The sequence below is a fragment of the Pseudopipra pipra genome, chromosome 14 (genome assembly GCF_036250125.1).
Source record: "Pseudopipra pipra isolate bDixPip1 chromosome 14, bDixPip1.hap1, whole genome shotgun sequence".
NCBI classification, from domain to species: Eukaryota; Metazoa; Chordata; class Aves; order Passeriformes; family Pipridae; genus Pseudopipra; species Pseudopipra pipra.
The window spans coordinates 1,056,186-1,076,193 of record NC_087562.1 but is presented as its reverse complement, the minus strand read 5'-3'; the positions used below and the strand labels follow the sequence as shown (position 1 = coordinate 1,076,193).

The following is a 20,008-nucleotide window of genomic DNA, read 5'->3' as shown; positions in this document are numbered from 1 at the left end:
GTGCTTCCACAGACAGAAACTGGCTAGAGAAGAAAAAGACATCAGCAGTGCCCAGACTCTTTGATGATCAGAGGTAGATTTAGCTCCTAGGCACGGAGACAAGAAAGGAAGAGGAGACAAAATAGGAATAAAAACATAATCAAGATATTAGGAATGTGGAACGCAACCCACCCGTAAATTTGCCTCAGGGAACTACGAAAAAATGCAGTAACAAAAAAAGATGAAACCAACTGCTACATCTTACTCTCTTCCCTTCTCTTGCCACCCTTATGGTTTTACTGTTTGCAGTCCAAGGCACAGGAGGTCCATTACAGAACCTTCCCTCTTCCCCAGTCATGTTTTTTCTTTGCAGTAGTGCTGTTTTCTACCGTTCCTTTGCAGTAGATATAAAATCCTTGCTAAGGACAGGCAGACTTTGGAGCCTAAAATAAACCAAGCCTTGCAGGGAGGTGTTAAGGGAGTGTGTATTGGAGACTAGAAAGCAATGTGCTCCTGCCCATCTTTGATGGGAGAGCAGAGCTACAACTCACTTCTTGTTTAGCCTAATACAAAATATTCAATTTATTTTCAGTGATATTGATGACAGACTGGTAAGAGCTGTGCTGCTGATCTTGCAGGCTGCTGATCAGCCTGTGACTTGGCCTCCCAGGGGCCTGACAGAAGGCCCATTGTCCCAGACAGTTACAAACCTCAAGGTAAAGCACTGGAAGAGCAATTAAGAACAACAGCAGCCCTGACTCAGAGAAGCCCAGGTGGTGGCTCCTCAGGCACAGACAGGCAATGGGGGAGGTAGGGAAAGCAGGGAGGGCATGTGGGGGGTGGGCTCTGGGGGAAGGGAAGTGTCACTGCTGAAGGTCCCCCCTGTGCTGCCCAGGACACAACCTCGGTGCCTCTGGGCTTTGGGACACGTGCTGAGCAGCCGTGGAGCACCACCTCCAATTCCTGCAGCAAACTTCCCTCCTGCCAGCAAACCCCCAGTCCCTGTGGCTTAGCACCAAGAGAAGCCCAAAATAAAAGCGATGCCAGTCCGACTCACTGCCTGTCAGTGTTTCTCAAACTTTGGGGAACTTCAGATTCAGTTCTTGCCTGGAATTTATTTTTCTTAGCCCTAATGAAAACACATTTTGTAGTTGTTAGTGTTTTAAATCCAGCATCAGTGTCAACAAAGATAAGCCCTTTCTCAGGGTGGGGAAAAAAATATAAAGCTGTCCAAAATCTTTCAGTTATGCAAACGAAAACAACCTCAGAGCATTGAAGGATTAAATGAAAAATATGCCTCTTTTCACTGGGAGTCCACTGGGTGTGAATAAGTGCCAACTGAGCTCTCACTTGCATCACCATCTAGTGTGGTGGCACCAGGGCCAGAGGTGCAGCAGGATGTGTTCCTGTGCCCTGCTCTGGGAGAGCATCTCTGCTCCCAGGGACGGAACCACCAGAGGCTCCTCAACACCAGCAGGTCTGTAAATGACAAGGACTTTGCCATCTTCAGCCTCACTATCCAACCCAGCCCAGGGAAAACAAGTGTCCAGCCACAGCACACAGCCCCCCTGGCAAGGAGGATCGTGCAGCCTCCTCTGGATGAGAGTGATTTTGTCAAAGGCATCGAAACTCATTTTGCTGGGCTGCAACCCCAGACTGAAATTGCTGTGAATACCACAGCACAGAGCCTCTTCAGCTCATATCTAGAAACTGCTCGTGGTTTCAGAGCTCTTGCTGATGAATTGCCCAGCAGCTGGTCACATTGGGAGGGCTCTGCTTATTATTTTCAACTGCTATCTTGCATGGAAGGAAAATCAAAATACTTTCCTCAAGGTAATTGGCTCTAAAACAATTGAAGAATTTTTCACAAGGTTGTAACGCAATTAGGACTGGCATTTTAGATAATTTATATCTCTAAAGGTATGTTTATGCCGTCATACCCTTCTTTTGTGGAAAAAAAAGGGAAAAAAGAAAAGGCTGCTGGCAACAGAAGGCTGATTTTGCTGTTACAGGCAATGAAATGTAGATTAAACATGGGCATCCACCTCGTGCTGATTAAAAGGCAGCGTAATGCTGGGATCATCTCTGAGGTGTGAGGATGGATGGGTTGGATGCTGTGTCACCAGCCACACATCTGCAGGTTTCCCATTCGTTTTTCCACCACTGCCAAGTGATGTGTCATCACTCGCCTTCTGCTGCAGCCCCGCTCCCAAACTGCCCTGCCAGCTGGGTGGGAGGAGCTGGGACAGGCTGGGAACACCAGGCCCCCCACACAGAACACAACCAGCAGCCACGCCACTGCTTGGGTTCATGTTTTGATAGATATCCAGGAAAACCCTGAGCAGAGTTGCCAAACAATCCAGACACACAACAAAAACTCCAGAAGTGCAGGAAACAGCTGGTGAACTTGTTGATGTGGGATTTTGAGCCAAAAGCTTGGACGTGGCATTGCCCTGACACCATTGGGAAGCCTCTATTTCCCTGACTACCAAAAGGTCTAAGGGTACAAGTGGAGAAATGATTGCTCTGTGCTTGCCTGTTCCTTATGCTTATACTGACCCACCTTTTACTGCCCCAGGCTCAGTGCAGGGCCAGGGGACGTTCTGCCTGACTGCAACAACTGTGACTGAAACTATGGGATGACAACCTGGCCTGGGTGGAGATGAACAGATCCAATGAATTACCATTACAGATGGATATGAACTGAAACTGGGGAGACAATCAATGGATATGAACTGAAACTGGGGAGACAATCAGTGGCTCTTCAGAGCCAGAGCAGCCACTGATGGGCAGATGTCCTGTCCTTATGACGGGGTGAACCAGAGCCATGGGTTCAGACAACTGCCATTAAAAAACACCTAGATGTGGTCCCTAATGGCAAAGATGCCTCTGATTGTATTACAGGAGTAACACAACACCACTGGAAAAGCAAAGAGGTCCCTCACCCTTGGCTGTAGCCCAGCTGATCTATCAGTACACTGAACGACCGTCAGAAAAGCAAACCCAAGTGCTGCACAAAGCAGGTGATCACACTCTTTGTGCACAGTCAGATAGACAGGGAAGCCATCAGCCATGCCCGTGGGTTGAGCTGCCTCTATTCACTAGATCCATGTCTGCAGAAACCTACCTTGAGCTGTTGGGAGCAATATGGGAACCTGGCCTTGGGGTCATGGACCTGACCCCCAACTGGCCAGAAAGGGACACGAATGTCCTGCCTGATCTTTTCTGCCATGCAGCAGCCTGTGACACAACACACACGCCAGTCTGTAAGCAGAGACACATTCAGTTCCACTGCTACGAGGTCCCCAACATCAGTTAGAACTTTGGCAAGCCCAAATGCATCTTCTTAACATGAAAGACCATGGGCAGGGATACTCACTATTGAGCTGAGTCGTTAAGTTGATATTCCCGGGACCGGTTGAAGCATTCTTGGATCCCAGAGTCTGCCCAGAGTCTCATCATAGCTGACAGCAGCTCTGGAGAGAAGGGCTCTGTGTCCTCCATCCGACTTACGACATCGCAGACCATCTTGGCATCAGCCTGCAGGGCAAAGAAAGGAGAGGTCACAGGGATGCTCAAGGCAGAATTTGGAGCCAGAGATTTCAGAAACAGTTCCCTAAACCATCAGGAGTGAAGAGGCTGTGTTTCTGGGGATGGGGCTTCAGCATCCACGCTGTGTGATCCAGCAGAAAGGGCAAAGGAGGACGGAGCAAGGAAGTCACAAGGAAAAAGGTTGTTTGTGCAATTCACCTCGTGTCAACAAATATTTCTGTTCAGCAGACAAAGCAGTCTGCAGTGCACATGTGTGGAGTTTCTTGGGAACAGAAAGAAATGCATATATGTACAAAGTTATTTAGAATTGCTGTCAAAGTGACGCACACCCTGCAAGGACTCTCACTTTAACCACGTGTGGAACCTTGCTGAAGCAGGGCTTTGGTATCAGAGAGGATGGCAGAGAGACTCCAGAAACAATTTTTTCCAGATGCTGGTTTATTGCTTTTCCTGAATTCTTGTTCTTTGCTATGAGCCCCTGCTATGAGGGCTAATTCATGCTAATGCAGACCACCTTGGCTGGCTGGGGTGCTCTGTGACTCACAGGGAGAGGAATCTCCCACGGTTCAGGAGCACAACAGTGAGGGAAGGGCCAGCTGGCCATTTTCAGATGGAATCTTTTTTGGTGAGAAAAATGAGATTCACTGGAACAGCAACTTTTCCTGGAGGATAGTGCTCTGACACAACTTGGGTCCGGAAGATGTCTCAGATTTAGGATGGGAATGTCTAGACAGCCTTGGAATAGCTGAGTTCAGCCCATTGTGATAGTCCACAGTGGCTGATGCTTTACTCGTTTGAGAAGCAGGACAACCAAATTCATGACCCTCTCTGCTTGCTTTGCAAGAAATGGATCTCCCACACCACCCACAGACTCAGAAACCCTTGGGGTGTTGGAGCATCTGCAGAGTTTTTCTTTCATTCCTTCAAAGATGTCTCATATTTCTACAAGCCGAAATTATTATTTCTATATATTTCTATAACCCAATTATTATTTCTATAACTAATTGGAAAAGAGGAGCTCTTATTCCTTACGTGTGTACAGCAAACGTGTGAAGACAACCTCCTTGTTCTATCACCTTGTGTCCCATCAGCTAGATCGAGCCCACTCCTGGCCAAACACAGGTGGAAGTCTTCACCTTCCAGGGTGTTTGACCTGACCCAACAAAGGCAGACCAGAAGCCCAAGTCTGGCAGAGGGGAGTGCAGGCAGTGCCCGTGCTTTGCTGGGCACAGTCAGAAGAGGAGGAGTGCCCATGCTGCAGAGCACCACAATAAACTAATGGCATGGGTGGGTATGACAAGGTGTGTGACGGGGCCTGCACGGCCAGGATCAAAACTCCTCTTTATTGAACACTGAAATCGCTGAAAAACTGCAGGGCACCAAACTGCTGGCACGGGAGAGTGAAGCTGCTGGAGATGTCAGTGCTCAGGGAAAGAGCCTCAAGTGTCCTGAGCATCCAGCCTTTATGGGCTGAAGAAGTCTCAGTACTGTATGTAGCAGTACTGTATCCCATAAAACTTAATGGGGTGGACTCTACTTTGAGGGCTTTATGAACATAAAGTCTCACAGAGTGCTTAACTTCGTATTTTAGTGCCCAGGAATCTTCCCAGCCCTCTGTACAGACTCTGCTCGTTTCGGAGGAACAGTATTGGTGACTCACACCTCAAAGCCAAGACAAACCAAGAACCTTGAAGAGTTCAGTTAATTTCAAAAGCTTGTTTTCTGCCCCGGAGTGCTTCGTGAGCTCAGTGAATATTCATAAATCATCTGTATGGTTTGCCTGCCCTGCTGGAGCTGCAATTCTGCTCTTTTCACAGACTCTAAACGACACAAAACCCACTAATGGCTGTGGTCTGGCCTGGCCCTGTTATTTGTGCCTGGCTGGTGCAGGAAAAGCATCCAAGCTTTCAGTCAGGTAGAAGGAGGCCTTTCTATGTTATCCTGACCACTGAGGGGGTTATAGGTATAAGTCACAGATCTGTCCATCTGTCTGTAATGGCAAAGCACATTTGAAGCTCTCCAGCTGTTATGGGCAGGGTCTGGGCTTCTTCTGAGCTTTGTGGATTTAACTACAGGCTGCTTTCTGCAAAGCATCAGAGGGAACAGCACAGTTGTCATGTTTTCTGTGCTGGGAAATAGCTGCCTCACCTTTTCAACTACTGAGGCTTGTGGCAGTTCCCTGTGAGCAAGACCCACCACAGGAGAGTCTGAGCAGAAGATACAGATGAACAGTGAATGACAGGGCAGAATGGGAGCCACCAGGGACAGGCATCTCTGGCTGTGGCCCTCGGGTCTGCTTGGGCCAGAAGGGGGGCTGAGCATGTAGGGCAGGGGGTTATTTTGGTACATGCTCCTCTGTGGTCACTGGAGGTCCCTTTTTGGGACAGGTGAGGCTGCCCTCCTGCAGCATGGACACCTGCCTGCAGGGCAGACTGAGAGTCAACAGACTGGAGCAGGGCTTGAAGGAAAGTTTATTGCTCCTGCTGAATGGTAATAAAAATATTCCAGACTTGGTTTTATTTTGCAGAGTGAACCATCGAACTCTTAGTTTTATAGACCCAGAAAAAGCAGGTGAAATGAGTGTTTTTAAAAATACTCCTCTCCCCTGCCAAGGATGAAGCCCCTCTGTCAAGAAGCATGGGGCCATCCAGGAGTTCAGGCATTTGTTAGATGATTTAACGAGCAATTACGGATCCAAGAAGAGAAGATATCCCTGTCTTTTCTCACTCTCCAGGCTGCATCTCAAGCTGGGAATGACATTAAAACCTCCAGCCCCCCCTGGGCCCAGCAGGTAGGTTTTTAAATACTGCCTGATTGACTTTTCCCTGTCCGCCTCCCCCGGGTCTGGCGCTCCCGCTTTTCCCGAGGTGAGAGGAGCGGAGCCTCCCGCCAGGCTCTGCCTCTGTGCTGCAGCCAGCAATTAAATACAGCAAAACAAAACAGGCCAACCAGCCCCCCGGCCCCCGGCCCCGCAGCTCCCATCCGACAGGGTTCCGTTAATGAATATCACGGTGGTATTTCAGCTACCTCGGGAGCTAAAAATAGGCAGCCCCTGGCTCCTGGGATTGCTGGAAGAAGCTACAAAATGGAGCAGGGCTGCTCCCAGCACTGCTGCCTCTGCCTTTCCAGCTGCTCTGGCTCCCGTCTCCTCGGAACGAGCCGTCTGGGAGGAGGGTGAGAGGTCAGGCTGGTCTCCTTCGTGCTGGTTCTTATTCAGCAGGAGCATCCCAGCCTGTCCCTGCAGCATTCCCACGTGTCCTGCTGCCACTTCCCAAAGGCTTGCACTTTCCATGGCAGGTGAAACCCTGACCCCCGAGCGGATGCCTTCAGGTTGTTGGTTACAGAGAGTGGGATTTGTCACTTTGTGTCACTCCTGAACGTGGATCCGTCCACCTGCAGAGGGAGAATTAGAGCTGGCTGGGCTTGGCCTGGGGAGACAGCTGAGCTCAGAGACCCTGGGAAGGTGAAATACACACCCAGACTTCAGCCATCGAGCCGAAAGACCAAATCAGCCTTTGCTAAAGACCAAACCTCTGCACTGGCTGAGGAATGCAGAGGGCTCTGTAGTCCCAGGGCAGGTCTGAAATGCACAGAGATGTGAACCAGAAGCTTGTGAACAAGCAGGGAGTCAGTGCCTCACTCCTGACCCCGGGCTGGGCACCTACCTGTGCACCAGTCATGCTATAAATCCAGCTCATGGGGACCTGTTCTGTCCCTAACCTGGACATAAATGCAGTTATTTAATTGTGTCCCATATGTCACTGTCACCAAGCACACAGCCTGTGCTCAGCAGGCAAACCTGTGACTTCTCTTGCCATGGCCACACAGCCCAGTCAATGTGTTCCCTTGCTGGAAGGGAGAGGGGCCCCTCCTGTCAGCCTCACACTGCTGGCAGCCGTGTTTGGCTCTGCAAGCAAGTTATTTTCCATCACACCAATACAGACCACCCTTGATTATTTGTTCCTCACCAGCAGCCACCAGTGCCCACGGGGGTACCAGCAGAGCTGCTCCTGCCCTGTCTGCTGTGGAGTTGAACTGGAGTGGGACCCAGGTCTCTCTCTCTGACTGTTCCAGGGTAAATCCTGGCTCTGGTCCTTTGAAGTTGCCCGGACACTCACTAGGGGACTTTTTTTTTTTTCCTTTTTTTCTTCAAAAAGGAATAGTTTTCTGGAAGGGGGGAAATTTAAGGGATAGTCAAAGCCTTGTGTGAAGCTGTGTCGTACAAATCTGCTAAACCCTACAGAGCTGCACTGAGTTACACCCACAGGAGAGCTGAGCCACTGTGTCACATTGTACTGTCCTTTCCTTCTGGTGAACTAAATCCCAGTAAATATCATTTTTTGCTGTTATTTACTCTGATTAATGATACTTGTCACTCAGCCTGTCTCAAAGGTTAGCTCTGGGGCAATTTCCTCTGGTGGCTGGTTGTACTCAGAGCTGCATCTCAGAACATTTCAGAAAATCCATGCAGTGTGGGAGAAGATAAGCATTGCAATTTGGCTGGCAGTGCCAGACAAATCAGCACGGTGCTAGTTATCAGCAAGCAATCTCGTGGGAAAAGTAGTGGCCATCATCAGTCATGGACCTGGGGGAAATCAAACTGATGTCTTGAGAGCGTCCAGCATCCAAAGAGAACGTCCCTGGAAGGAAACCTTCATGGGGCACCCAGATCCTGGCCTGGGGCACAGCAGCACATGGCTCTGCTACCCCAGTGAGAAATGACATCCTATAATTTAGGGGCAGAACGTCTCCTAAACTGAAAACCTCCTCCTCCTCCTCCTTACAGAGTGTCCCAGAAATCTGGACCCTGCTTCCCAGCCGAGGTGTGGCTGCATCACAGCAAAAGCCAGTGATTTTCACAACATTTGCAGCCCGAGTAAATCCTGGAAACGAAGCAGGATTGGTGAATGTGCCTCTTCCAGAGCCATCCAGGGCCCAGCTCCAAGTCCATAGGAGTTTTTGGAGACGCTGAATAGCTGCACGTACGACTCTCCCCCTCGCTCTCCCTCACACATCTGTGTTTCAGAGCTGACCTCTCAATCTGTGGAAATCTGTCTGGCATGAAGCAGCTGCTGTGCATTGCAGGAGAGACAACCTTCTCCCTTCCTCCTCCACCCTGCCATCCGCCTTCAGAGCACTTCATCAGGGCCTCCCACCTCTGCCTGGCATTTGGCTTGCTGAGAGATCCTGGAAGGCACCGAGCAGGTAAAAATCTATCCAGCAGCTTATTAAATTCTATCCCTTTGGGGAATACCTTGAGGTGGGCACCCAAACTACATGCCCTCTGCACTCTCTTTAGTTGGAGGTGGGACTGCAAAGCCCCAGGCACAGATCCCAGTGCTCTGGGTTGATGCTGAGCTTCAGCACAGTGCTCTCTAGCAATTTGCATCACACAGCAAAGCCAAGCCCAACAAACGAAGTTAGAGATGGTTGGCTTTCCACAGTGTCACAGTAGCCATCTCTACCCTGCCTGTGTTAATGGCTCACAGAAAGGTTGGTTGACTTGGATACCAGGCTGAAGGGCTGCTGTCTGTCTGTCTGTGAGCAGGCAGACCATTCTGGATGGAAAACACAACCTGACAGCCACGGGGACGTCCAGAGCTCCTCCTGAGGTTGTGCTGTCTGGCTATCAATTAGTACAGCCCTGGTTTTCATATCCTTCTGGAGCCAAGATGGCACCATCACCTCTGACTGTCTTGGCCAAACAGTTCTCTGTGTCTGGGATGTGGTCTAGGATTTCTAGCCTGAAACCTTGTTACAGCTGGCTTTTTTTCTGTCTGCTGCTTCCTATTTGGGGAGACATTGAGCAGGACTGATATTATAGATTATTATGGCTCTTAGAGCAGGCTAACTGCTCTGTGTTCAGTACCACCTTTATTCCTACCCATTCTGTATGATACTGCAGCTGGTCAAATAAAAATTGCTAGCTGTTATGTGGGTACAACCTTCTTTTCCTCTCCTGCAACACACGTAAAATAATATTCCCCGTTTGCCTGGACTAATGACTATCTGGCAATCCAGGGACTGGATAATGCATGGACTAGACTAAGCTCTCAGGCTGCCAGCTGGCCACCACCATAATAAGAGTTCCTACAGCTCTGTGTCCTGTAGAAAATGGTGCTTCACTCACCAGAGAGGTGGAAAAACCCACCACCCAACAACACAGAACTCAACCTGCAAGAGAGATGACAAGTCATTTCCTAAATTTCCTTTATTCTAGGAAATCTCAGGGTCTTCCCCTGTTCTTGAGGAGCTCAGAAGAGCTCCTGAACTGGGAAAGACAAACACGGTGGGTAGCTGACCTGATTTTTCCAAGCAAGGATGGGAAAGCCAGAAAGCATGTGTTAAATGGTCTCAAAATAGGTCCTGACCCACCAGGTGCAAAGGAAGGCGAGAAAACCACACTCTGTCCATCCCAGTCCCTTCTAATTCAAGAAGAGGGCATTCCTGAGAGACTGAGAGCCACTGCAGACTGCACAGCACCCCTGGGAGGGCGGCTCTGCTGGGCCCTCTGTCCTGCTGGCACCGAGCACAGGGCTGAGCGTGGGACCTGCCAGCCCCAGCGTCATCCCAGGGCACAGACAGCACTGCCCACCAGGGAGGGGATGAGAGAGAGAGTCACAGATGGGGGACATTACCCGCATGGCTTCCTGCTCCGCAGGGAGGGCTCTGCCGCAGTGCCGAGGAGCAGAGATGAGAGAGCAAAATCCTTGCAGCTCACCGCCCTTCTCCTCTCTGTAAAACCCTCTGCCGGGTAAAAGTCCACAGAATGTAATGGCACCGGAGTGTTTGTGCTGCAGGAAATGGCAGGGAAGTGCCTGAGATGCCACAGTGGGAGAGCAGGTGGGGAGGCTGCGTTGGCTCCCGGCGTTGGGAAAATAAACGGCTTTTTCATGTTCATTGAGGGCTGAGTGTGAGCTGAGCAGGAGTGGTGGCCATTCCCTGGGAACCCGCTCGGGGCTTGGGAATTCCTGACGCCTTTAGCCTGCACATCCTCCACTCTTCAAATGTCTTTAAGATTTTCCACACCAACATCCCTCGAGGCGACCGCGTAAGGGTGGCAGGGCAGAGGGGACACAGTTGCATTCCAAGCTTTCCCACCACAAAGGGGGGAAAACAGGCTTTGTCTTTGGAACAGAAAGGGAAACCAGCCCCTATGGTGGGGGTGCTTTCCCAGGAGAAAGACGGATTTTTTAACATCTCTGGCTAAGTGCTGCCTGTGTAGGATGATTTATAGGGCAACGCCGTCCCGCTGGGAGCCCTGCAGTGCTGGAACCCAGTAATTAGTTTAATGCTCAGAGCTCGGCGCTGAACGGTGGGTGCTGATCTCCACTCCACAATTAATCTCGCAGATTTATCAGTGCCTCATAGGATGAAGGGCTGAGGCTGTGGGTTACAGTCCTCTGTCCCTGAAGAAAGCAATGGTGCTTCAGGCAGAGAGAGCCCAGTCTCATTTGTGGTCCTATTTCACTTGGTGATCTATGTTGAAGATACTTAAAGGGGGTATGAGTAGGGGGAGAGGAAAAATCCAGATCTCCCTTCACCCTAACCCTGTTAAATGTCCCTCCCTGTTGCCTCTGCTCTGTAACCCATAATGGGATATCTGGGTGGGGATTTCTTACTGCTCTCCACTGAAGCAGCTACAGCAGTCAGTGGGTTCATTGTTCACACCCAAGCCTTCTGCCTGACAAGGGGTCTCAAAATTATTTCTTTCACTGCTGATGTGACATCAGGCCCCACAGCAGCCAAAGAACACTGATTCTTCCACTTGGCAGCAGAACCAAAAAATTAGGTGGTGTGAAAAATCAGCTTGGATGAAACATGTTCCCCTGCACTCTCCATTGGACTCAAAGGCCTCTGAAAAATTTCATTTCACATCCAGCCAAAGCACTTGCCTTAAGCCCTATCAAAATATTTTGAGTTATTTGGGTGCTCAGTATTATTATTTTAGTTTCATGTCAATTTTCAAACAAAAATGTTGTTTCTGAATGAAAAATTGGAAAAATGAAAGCAAAATACTTTGCCCTTTTCAGGAATGCAAAATCCTTTTGAAAAATCCTCATGTAATTTCCTCTTGTTCATGATTACCTGTAGATTTTTGCTGGATTTGTACATTTTGACTGGATTTTACGAATGTTTTCGGTTTCTTTCAGGCTGTTTTTCAGCAATTTCATAAAACATTTCTATCTAGCTCTATTAACAAGCACAACAAGAATTTTCCCATCAGGAGTCCTTTACTCACAGCTTATTTGCTGTTCTAATTTGAATTCTCACCACCTCAAATTTTCTGGTTTTTGGTGCTCTGCTCTTTCCCCAAATGTCTTATGAGATGATCCCTGCTGAGTGCAGAGGAAGGGGTTTTCCTCAGCTTTTACTTGGACTTTACAGGAACAAAAGGAGGTGCTTGAAGTCCAACACCTGCCTGCACTGTGGTTTAGCCTGCCCATGGCAGGGGGGTTGGAATTACACGATCTTCAAGGTCTCTTCCAACCCAGACCATTCCAGGATTCTATGACATTAACACTGTGGAGGGGATGGGCTGAAACAACACATAATTCACTGAGTGGCTGCTTAGCAAAATTTTGCCCACGACTTCTTATAACTGCAATGTTTCTTTAGTTTCTCTCCCTCTTAATTTTCAGGTGACTGTGAACCTTTCTCTGCAGGGAAGACCAGGATTCCCAAGAGATGGGGGTGGAGGAGCTGAGGTTCTGCTGTAAGGGGAAGCTGCACCTGATGGGGCTGAGGCTGAGCAGGGGATGGTTGGGGTGCCTGTGCCTGCCTAGAAGGAGCCCCAGAGTTCAGAGCAGATGAAAGACAAATTTTTAGTTAAATCTCCCCTGTGCTGCCGTATTTCCAGCAAAATCAAGACTTGGGTGCTTGTAACAGGCTTGAAGGAGCTCTTCCTTTGATCAGTGGGGATTACAGAGAATAACCCCCAGCAAGTTCCTCCTCACCGGAGCGGAGGCACGTCACACACTCACAGATCTGCTTATTTATTGTTTCAGGTTGCTGCAGAGAAAAAATGTTCTACATTTTCCTGATGAGACCCTCAAGAAAGTTCTCCAACCCTTTGGTAGCGGGAGGGTGGGAAGAGGAAGAAGAGGGAAAGGGAGGGAAGGAACCTGTTGGGCTGCACGTGAGGATTGTTGTTTTGGGGAAGCTGTTCTCGGGGATATTAACAGGAACTTTATTTTTATTAAGTGCTCTTTTCAGAGAGAATGGATAAATGGGACCTCAGGTGCATCATTAGATGACAGGATAGTTCATAAAATAAGTGGCTGGCAGGAAACTATCTTTCTAACAGCTTAACAAGGATAGGCAGAAATAGGTTGGGGGCCTGGAAGAAATCTTTGATGCTGTTGTGTGTATTTATTATTTATTCTTCTGGCACAAATATAGCATCAAAGAATGTCAAAACCAAAAAAGCTCATAACCTGCTGTCACTGGATTAGTCCTACATCTCTGTAACCATGGCATCATGTAGTATTGACAAGGAAAATCAGCAACAATGGGAAAAAAAGCACCCAGCATTTATAACACTTGTGAGCATGAGGCAGACTTCCTCGCTCTGGTGAGGATGCACCAGAAGGGATAAGAAAATCTGTGAGCATCTTGCTAGCCTGGGCATCTGTGAGGCTCAGCTATGATGGAAAATGCCAGGAAACAGCAGAGTTGCTCCCTTGTGTGTAATCCCATGTGACACAGAGGGTGGATCCCCCCAAACATTTTGCTGCTATTACAAGTCCCCTCAAGCCCCACTAAAGAGCAGGGATGGCACCAGTACCTGCCTGCAGTCAGGGATGGAAATGGCTGCACCATCCCAGCACCATGGCAGGAGCTCTGGGATGTGACCTGGTGGTCACCTCTGGGGGGGTCCCTGCCCAGTGGGTGCTGCCAGTCCTCGCCTGCTGCCTCTCAGGCTCACCCCATTTCAGTGCCTCCCTCCCTTCCCCTCTGTGCTCCCCCTCTCCTTGTGCCAGCCTCCCTGGCTCTGCAGCCACTGCAGTGGGAAGCCCTCCCTCGTGTTTGCACAGAGCAGAGGACTGTGCTGACATGAGTAGCCAGGCACAGGCTTAATACTGGGCTGATTATTTTTGGGAAAATAACAAATATTCACATTTTCTGGAATGCTTTGGCTGGACTGGAAATATTTCAAGTACCATCAGGGGATTAGGGAGCTTCTTTAAATCTGGTTTTGGTTTGTTTCTTTTTTTACATCTTTGCAGAAGAAGGAGTAAAAGCCGACTCCAAAATGTTCTTCATGGAGGGACTGGGATTTGGCAGTGTCATGCAGTGATGCCTGTGGATAAGGGGAGATGGGAACAGTACAGCCTCTGACTGCCTCCCAGAGCCCCCCTGCAGAAGGGGTCAGACCTGCCCTGCAGACAGATTTGGGGCAGAAGGGGCCAGTGTGCTCCACTGGCCCAAAGGGGGCCAAAGCTCAGGCTTGGGGTCTGTTTGTGCTGCCCCTTTTTCACCCGGTGGCACAGAGCCAGGAAAACTTGGAGCAGAGACTTCCACAGTTGCCTAATGGGTCTGGAAATCTGATTTCCTCTACAATAAGCAGACCAGGCCCTATAGCCACTGTGTACCTCTGGGCAGCAGAGTGTGAGGTGGGTCCCTCCATGGCATGGCCAGTCGGTGGAGCGTGAGAAATCCCAGGAAATCCAGATGGATGACATTCCTAGCTCCTCTTTCTCTCGATTACTTTGGCTTTTTCTCTCCCTGGCTCTCCTGCAGCTCTGGCTGGCTGCAGCCATCCCAGCCCCAGGAGCAGCCCTGCCTGTGCAGCACTCTCTGGAGATGCTGTTTCTCTCGCAGGCGTTCAGCCCGTGGTGCATCACAAGAAAATACCCACAGAGGAGCGAGTGATGCCATGAGATACTCACCTTCCCTCCACCTCCCAGGGCTACTTTCTGCCTTGGCTACATCTGCTGCATCTTTGTGTGGTTAATAAAAATAACCTAAAAGTACTCGGGAGCAGACAGAGCAATCCCAGAGACTCCAAACATCTAAGGGGCTTTGTTTCCAAGGCAACATCTTGTCTCCTAGCTGCAAAAGGCCACGGGAATGAAGGCAGCCTATGGAAAATGAATAGCTAAATGACAACAACAACAAAAAAAATCTGCTGGGGAGCGTTTTGGGGAGGGAGGGGTGTTCGTAGGGGGACCAGGAAAGAGCAAGCTGAGCAAGCCAAGACTAGCTGCACAGAGCATGCAAAGGGACACGGTGCAATTTATCTCATGAGAAGCTCAGTCCTGCCCCCATTGAAATGCAGAGCACCACTTCCACTGACTTAATGGGAGCAGGGGAGCTTGCACAAATCAGCCATTCTTTTCTTTCCCCCCTTTTTTAAGCCACAGTGTTTGAAGATTGGAGCTAGTTAAAAATAATCCATTGTCCAAGGCAGAGCCTTCCCCGGTCCCAGGAGCTCCCCAGCCAGGGCTGCAGCTCACCATCAATTTTGGCCACCCCAGACTCCCACTGCCAGAGCTGCCTCCTCCCTCCACAGCACAGGGCAGTGAGGCGGGAGGTGCCAGAGCAACAGAGCATCCCTCCAGCTCTTCCCAGGAAGAAAGGAACATGTTTTCACCCTTTCCCACCGTTTCCAGAGCACTGTGTGGATATCTGTGTGCCATCCAAGCTGCAGAGCCAGTCCTTTCTCTATGGCTGCGAGGATGGTTTTGCTCTCGCAGCCTTTTGAGCTGCCCAGACCTGGAGCATGGGGCAGGGGGAAAGCACAGATCCCTCTGCCCTCCAGGTCCCACCAGGACACCCACGGCCCCTCTGACAGCAGCTCCCTCCAAGAGGGCAGGTGAGCAGGTCTGGGCTCCACTGTGGTGCATCCAATGTGTGTCTCCCTTACGTCAGTGACTGCTGCAGTCCAGTGCCCCTGGGATCCTTTATGGGATTGGTATCAGACAGGGAGGGGAGAGGCTCCCAGCCCAGCCCAGACGCTGCCTGCAGGCTGCTCCTGCCTTTCCTCTCCCTCCTGTCTCACGGGAATGCCTAAAAGCTGAGCATCATGATGCCAAGTGAGCTGCTGGAGCTTTTCCTCTGTGTCCCAGGAGGTGGCATGGATGCCCTGGGAACGTGACAGGCATTGGGTCAGGAGCTCCTCAGCAGCAGCACAACTGACAGGGAGCTCCAACAACGTGCCAGGAGTGGGCTCTCCACGGGGGAAGGGGAGGAGGAGGGAGCCCTGAGACTTCCCTGGTGTGGCCAGGGGGGCTGGAGGACAACGGGGTGTGTTGGTGCTGGTCTCTGCCTTGGGCTGGAGCCAACCTCGAGCTTGAGCTCTCCCTCTACTTCTCCTCAAAGACTCTTTGGGATGATGAACAACTCAACCATCCATGTCCTGCCTGATGTTGAAACATTTTATTTAACTAATGTCTTTTCTTTGTACCTTCTCTCAATCAATACCATGTGAGCAAGAGGTTTCCAGAGGGAGAGCTGCTGGGAAATGTTCCCCTCACACTTTTTTTTTTCACACCCTCTGTTGTGGGCAGAGCCAATCCATCCACACGGATGGATGACTGCTATTTATTATTCATCTTGGTATGCCGAGCAGAGCCTCTATCTGAGCAAGTTTTGAGATGATGAGGTTTGCTTCTCACTCCTCCTCCTTGAAACCATTTTAAATTTAGCTTAACTCCAGGGAATTCCTCAGAAATTGCCCTGGAGAAGCAAGGCTGGAATTTGGAGTTTGAACTCCAAAACCACTGCAGCCATTTTACTTGTCCCCAGTTTGTCCTTCTTACAAGTACCCACCAAGAGTATTGCACAACTCAAAATTTTCTGCTCTAAACTCCTTTGCAGTGTTCCTGGATCACCTTCCACTGCCATAACTTTCATCCTTACATGGCTAAACTTCACTTCTACATGAAATGATTCGTACAGACCACATCAAGTTTTCACTTGCAAATACTTTTGAACCATTTTCAAAGTGCTCAGCCCCACTTAACCATGACACACATTGTGTGGTTTGTGCCACCCTCTGTACAACTGATTCTCAAAATAGTTGAGAATATTAATACAGGAGTTGGTATTGACCTACCCTGATTCACACCAGGCTTGGCTGTAAATTGTTAGCAACAGGATACAATGAATGTTCCTGAAAATCCCATTGCTTGGACATAATGATAGAGAAAATAGACTTTGCAAGATGCATTATTATTGGCTTGTTAAAAATTCTCACCTACATGTCTTTAAAAATGTATCTGCTCAGGTTGTTAATGGCATCTGCATGGGCAGGCTTGTCATTATGTCTGAATGAATAAATAGTATTGATTTATACCCTAATAAATTTATAGAATAAATTATAACTAAAATACAGCCAGCTGGGTGACCAGCTACTTCTACAGAGTATTTGCTGGCAGATGTCTCGTGTTTTAGTTTTTCCAAAGGCCTGCACAGGAGACCATACAGCTGTTACCCTTGGTCCTAACATGACCAGGTGATGAGCACCCGTTGAGCAGTCAGGGCACTCCAACCCCTTCCTGAAAACCTGTGTGCCCCCTCATTTTCTCTGCCACCCTTGTGTTTCAGATGGCTCAGCTCCCTGGCTCGGTCTCGACAGACACACACACACCCAGGCTGGCTTCCAGACCCTCACCAGGGATAGACAGTACACATCTCCTTAGCAGATAAAAACTGTCAGGCTTTCAGCTTGCCTTTGAGCTGATATCTTCAGAGTAATAGGTCAAGCTGGAAATGCATTTCCAGCCCGTGCTTGCCTACCAGAAGCAAGCTCTCCTTCTCTCCGCGGAGCCGCAGCGCTCAGTAATGAGGCCATTGATGGAGCAGTGGTATGCTCTTTTGTCCCTGCCAAAACCCTGCTCCCTCCTATTCAGCTCAACAAGATGCGAAGCCCTGGTGCTGCCAAGAGTCCTTTCAGCTGCCAAAGGAAAGGGAACTAATCAAACAAGGAAAAGAGCCCAAGTGCCAGGCTCCGTTCCCAGCCTGAGCCCGCGGATACAATCGGTGCCGGCCGGAGCGCTCGGCTCCTGCTCCGCTGCCCGGGTGGGAGCCGTGGGCTCTGCTGCTCCTGGGCTGTGTTACTGCTGCCTCAGTTAGCCTGAGCCCTCTCCAGGCACACCACAGCCTGTACTTGTTACTCCTTTATTTTTTTTAAATCCCGTTCTGCAGTGCCAGCTTCCTATCTCTCCCCTCCTGATTTCCCACACAAGTAGAAAAGCCTCACGCTGTGCCTTTCACGTCCCTTGCCCTGTCAGTGGGCAGCACCTTTGAAATCATCTTTTTTGGCCTCTGTTTCGAACTCTGCTTGGTCAGAGACAGGAGGAGACTGTTGTTTTTCAGTATCAATGTTTGAACTGCATGTGGGTCGTTCTCTCACGGAACTGCCTGGGCAGTGGCTGCGTTGGTTCTGCTGCTGCTCCACATCCAGTTATGCCAGATGAGGATGGGGTTTGTTTTGGGATGTGTCCTGATCCGCTTCTCCATGACATTCTTCCATCTCTTCATTTTTAGTGCTGACATTAAGTATTTAGAGCATAAAATGACTAATTTGCCTCTGCAGCCGCTGTGTTTTGAGGCCATTTGGGAATTGCTGAAGTTATTTGCCACCTACAGCCCAGTGAGTTTTATGAAGGTATTGTGTGTTTCCATACTACTTCTAACTTCCAACTGCTTATTTACCACGGAGCCAGCACAGTGTCAGTGACTGGGGGGCAGCCACTGCTGGGGTTAAACGGGTGGTTATCCAACAGCCCGGTTACCACACACGACAGCTTAGGATGGGAGGTGAAAACACTGCTTTGCCAAATGAATAACACCAAGTTATCTGTTTCAGCTGGAGCTGCTCCAGTGCTTTTGGCATTTCTAGAGCTCATGGACACTGCAAAGAATATTTAAGGAGGCAAAAAGTAATCTGCACGCTTTGGAGGTCGGCCACGGCGCCGCCGTAAATGTCCCTCTGCTCTTGTAAAGAAGTGCCACAGGCCCTCCAAAGGTCACGGGCACTCAGCTGCTCGGGGTCACATCCCTCCTGCCAACATGGGGCCCCTCATGTTGAAGGGAGAAGCAGGCCAGCTTGGAAGCCCTGCATCCCTGCTCTGATGCTCTCCTCCCTTGCTGGAAAGCCTGCCCAAGCAATGTGTCCCTGTGCACACTGATCCTGGCTTGGCTGGAGCTGCTGGAGGAGGGGGCAGCCTCAGCACCACCATTCCAAAAACCCCAGGCTGGTGGTGTGGGCAATGCAGTGCTCCTGACCCAGGGAAAGGGGCCCTGGGGCCCAGCCAGAGAGCAGCACAGTGCTCCCCAACCCCAGACACAGCAAACACACAGGGCTGCTCAGGGTCAGCAGTGGGGCTGTGCTGTGTCACAGATGGGTCACCAGAGCTGCTCCTGAGGGACCTGGGGCTGCTCACACTGAGCCCACCTCATGGTTACCCCGTGTGTCCCTCCTCTGCAGCACCCAGGGGCTGGCTCTGTGAGGACCATGCCCTGCTGGGATATGGAAGTGGCACAGGAGCTTTCCAGCAGCTCTGATCCCAGCCCTGACACGGGAGGTTTCTGTTTACTGTCATGGGGCTGGTGAGTCTTGCCTTTAAAATTCACCTGGGACCTCTGCATGTTGCTGGGTTAGGGATAACAAACTCCTAAGGAATGGTGTTGTGCAGTGAACATCCTTCTAGGCTGTGGTGTCAGGTGCTGGTGCCCTTCTCTGTCTGACATCTGTGCACTGGACCAAGCTTTGCCTGCTCTCTGAGAGTGCTAATTCTCCTCTCCTCACCTTTAGCCATGCTACTTTCACCTGCCTATCCATACTCAAAACAGAGCTTGTGTGATCTCTACCCACTCTCACTGTGTCCCAGCAAGTTCTCTTTCTCTTCTTCATTTCTCTGAGAAGCTGTACAACTTTAGGGCCTCGTCAAACAAGTGAAAAACACCCATGCAGGACCTAACCCACCAAACTTCCCATCCCACCCCTCCAGGCCAGCCTGATGGACTCACAATTTAATAAGCTTTTCCATTTTTATGAGAAGGATCCTCATGCCCCAGCTGTGGTAATGAACACTGGCAGGAATTTTCTGTGCTCACAAATATTTCCCTTTCCCTGTGAAGAGGCTGTTTTCCCTATTCGTCGTATCAGATGAAGATGGCTGCTCTGCCAGCTCACCATGTAAATTTAATAGCATTCCAAACCCCCTGTCCTACATAAATATGAATGTATTTCATCCAAGAAGAACCTGCTATTGAAGGAGCTGCATTGCTAAATCATTCAGAAGGTTATTGTCTGAAGTACTCGCAGTCAACGGTGTCTTGGCGATTACAGCTCAAAAAGGGAGGGAGGGTGGAGGGAAAAAATGAGTGGGGATCATGGAAACCTCTTTAAGTGAGAGAGCTTATGCACCAAGATCATCAAGGTATAAACAGGGCATTGCCAACCAGCAGGTCTGGCCCCAGGAGGACGGGCCAGCTGCAAGCAGCTCTACAAATTATTCACTGGCAA

At 49.9% G+C, this 20,008-nt stretch overlaps 1 protein-coding gene across 2 annotated transcripts in view; it reads right to left on the bottom strand.

Annotated features, from left to right (window-relative positions):
* GNAO1 (G protein subunit alpha o1) overlaps positions 1 to 20,008 on the bottom strand; it is a 135,289-nt gene that overhangs the window by 42,968 nt on the left and 72,313 nt on the right. For both annotated transcript variants that reach the window (XM_064670642.1, XM_064670643.1), the window contains exon 4: positions 3,359 to 3,519. In XM_064670642.1, coding sequence (XP_064526712.1) covers positions 3,359 to 3,519 — 161 coding nt within the window. The remainder of the gene's footprint in view (positions 1 to 3,358; positions 3,520 to 20,008) is intronic.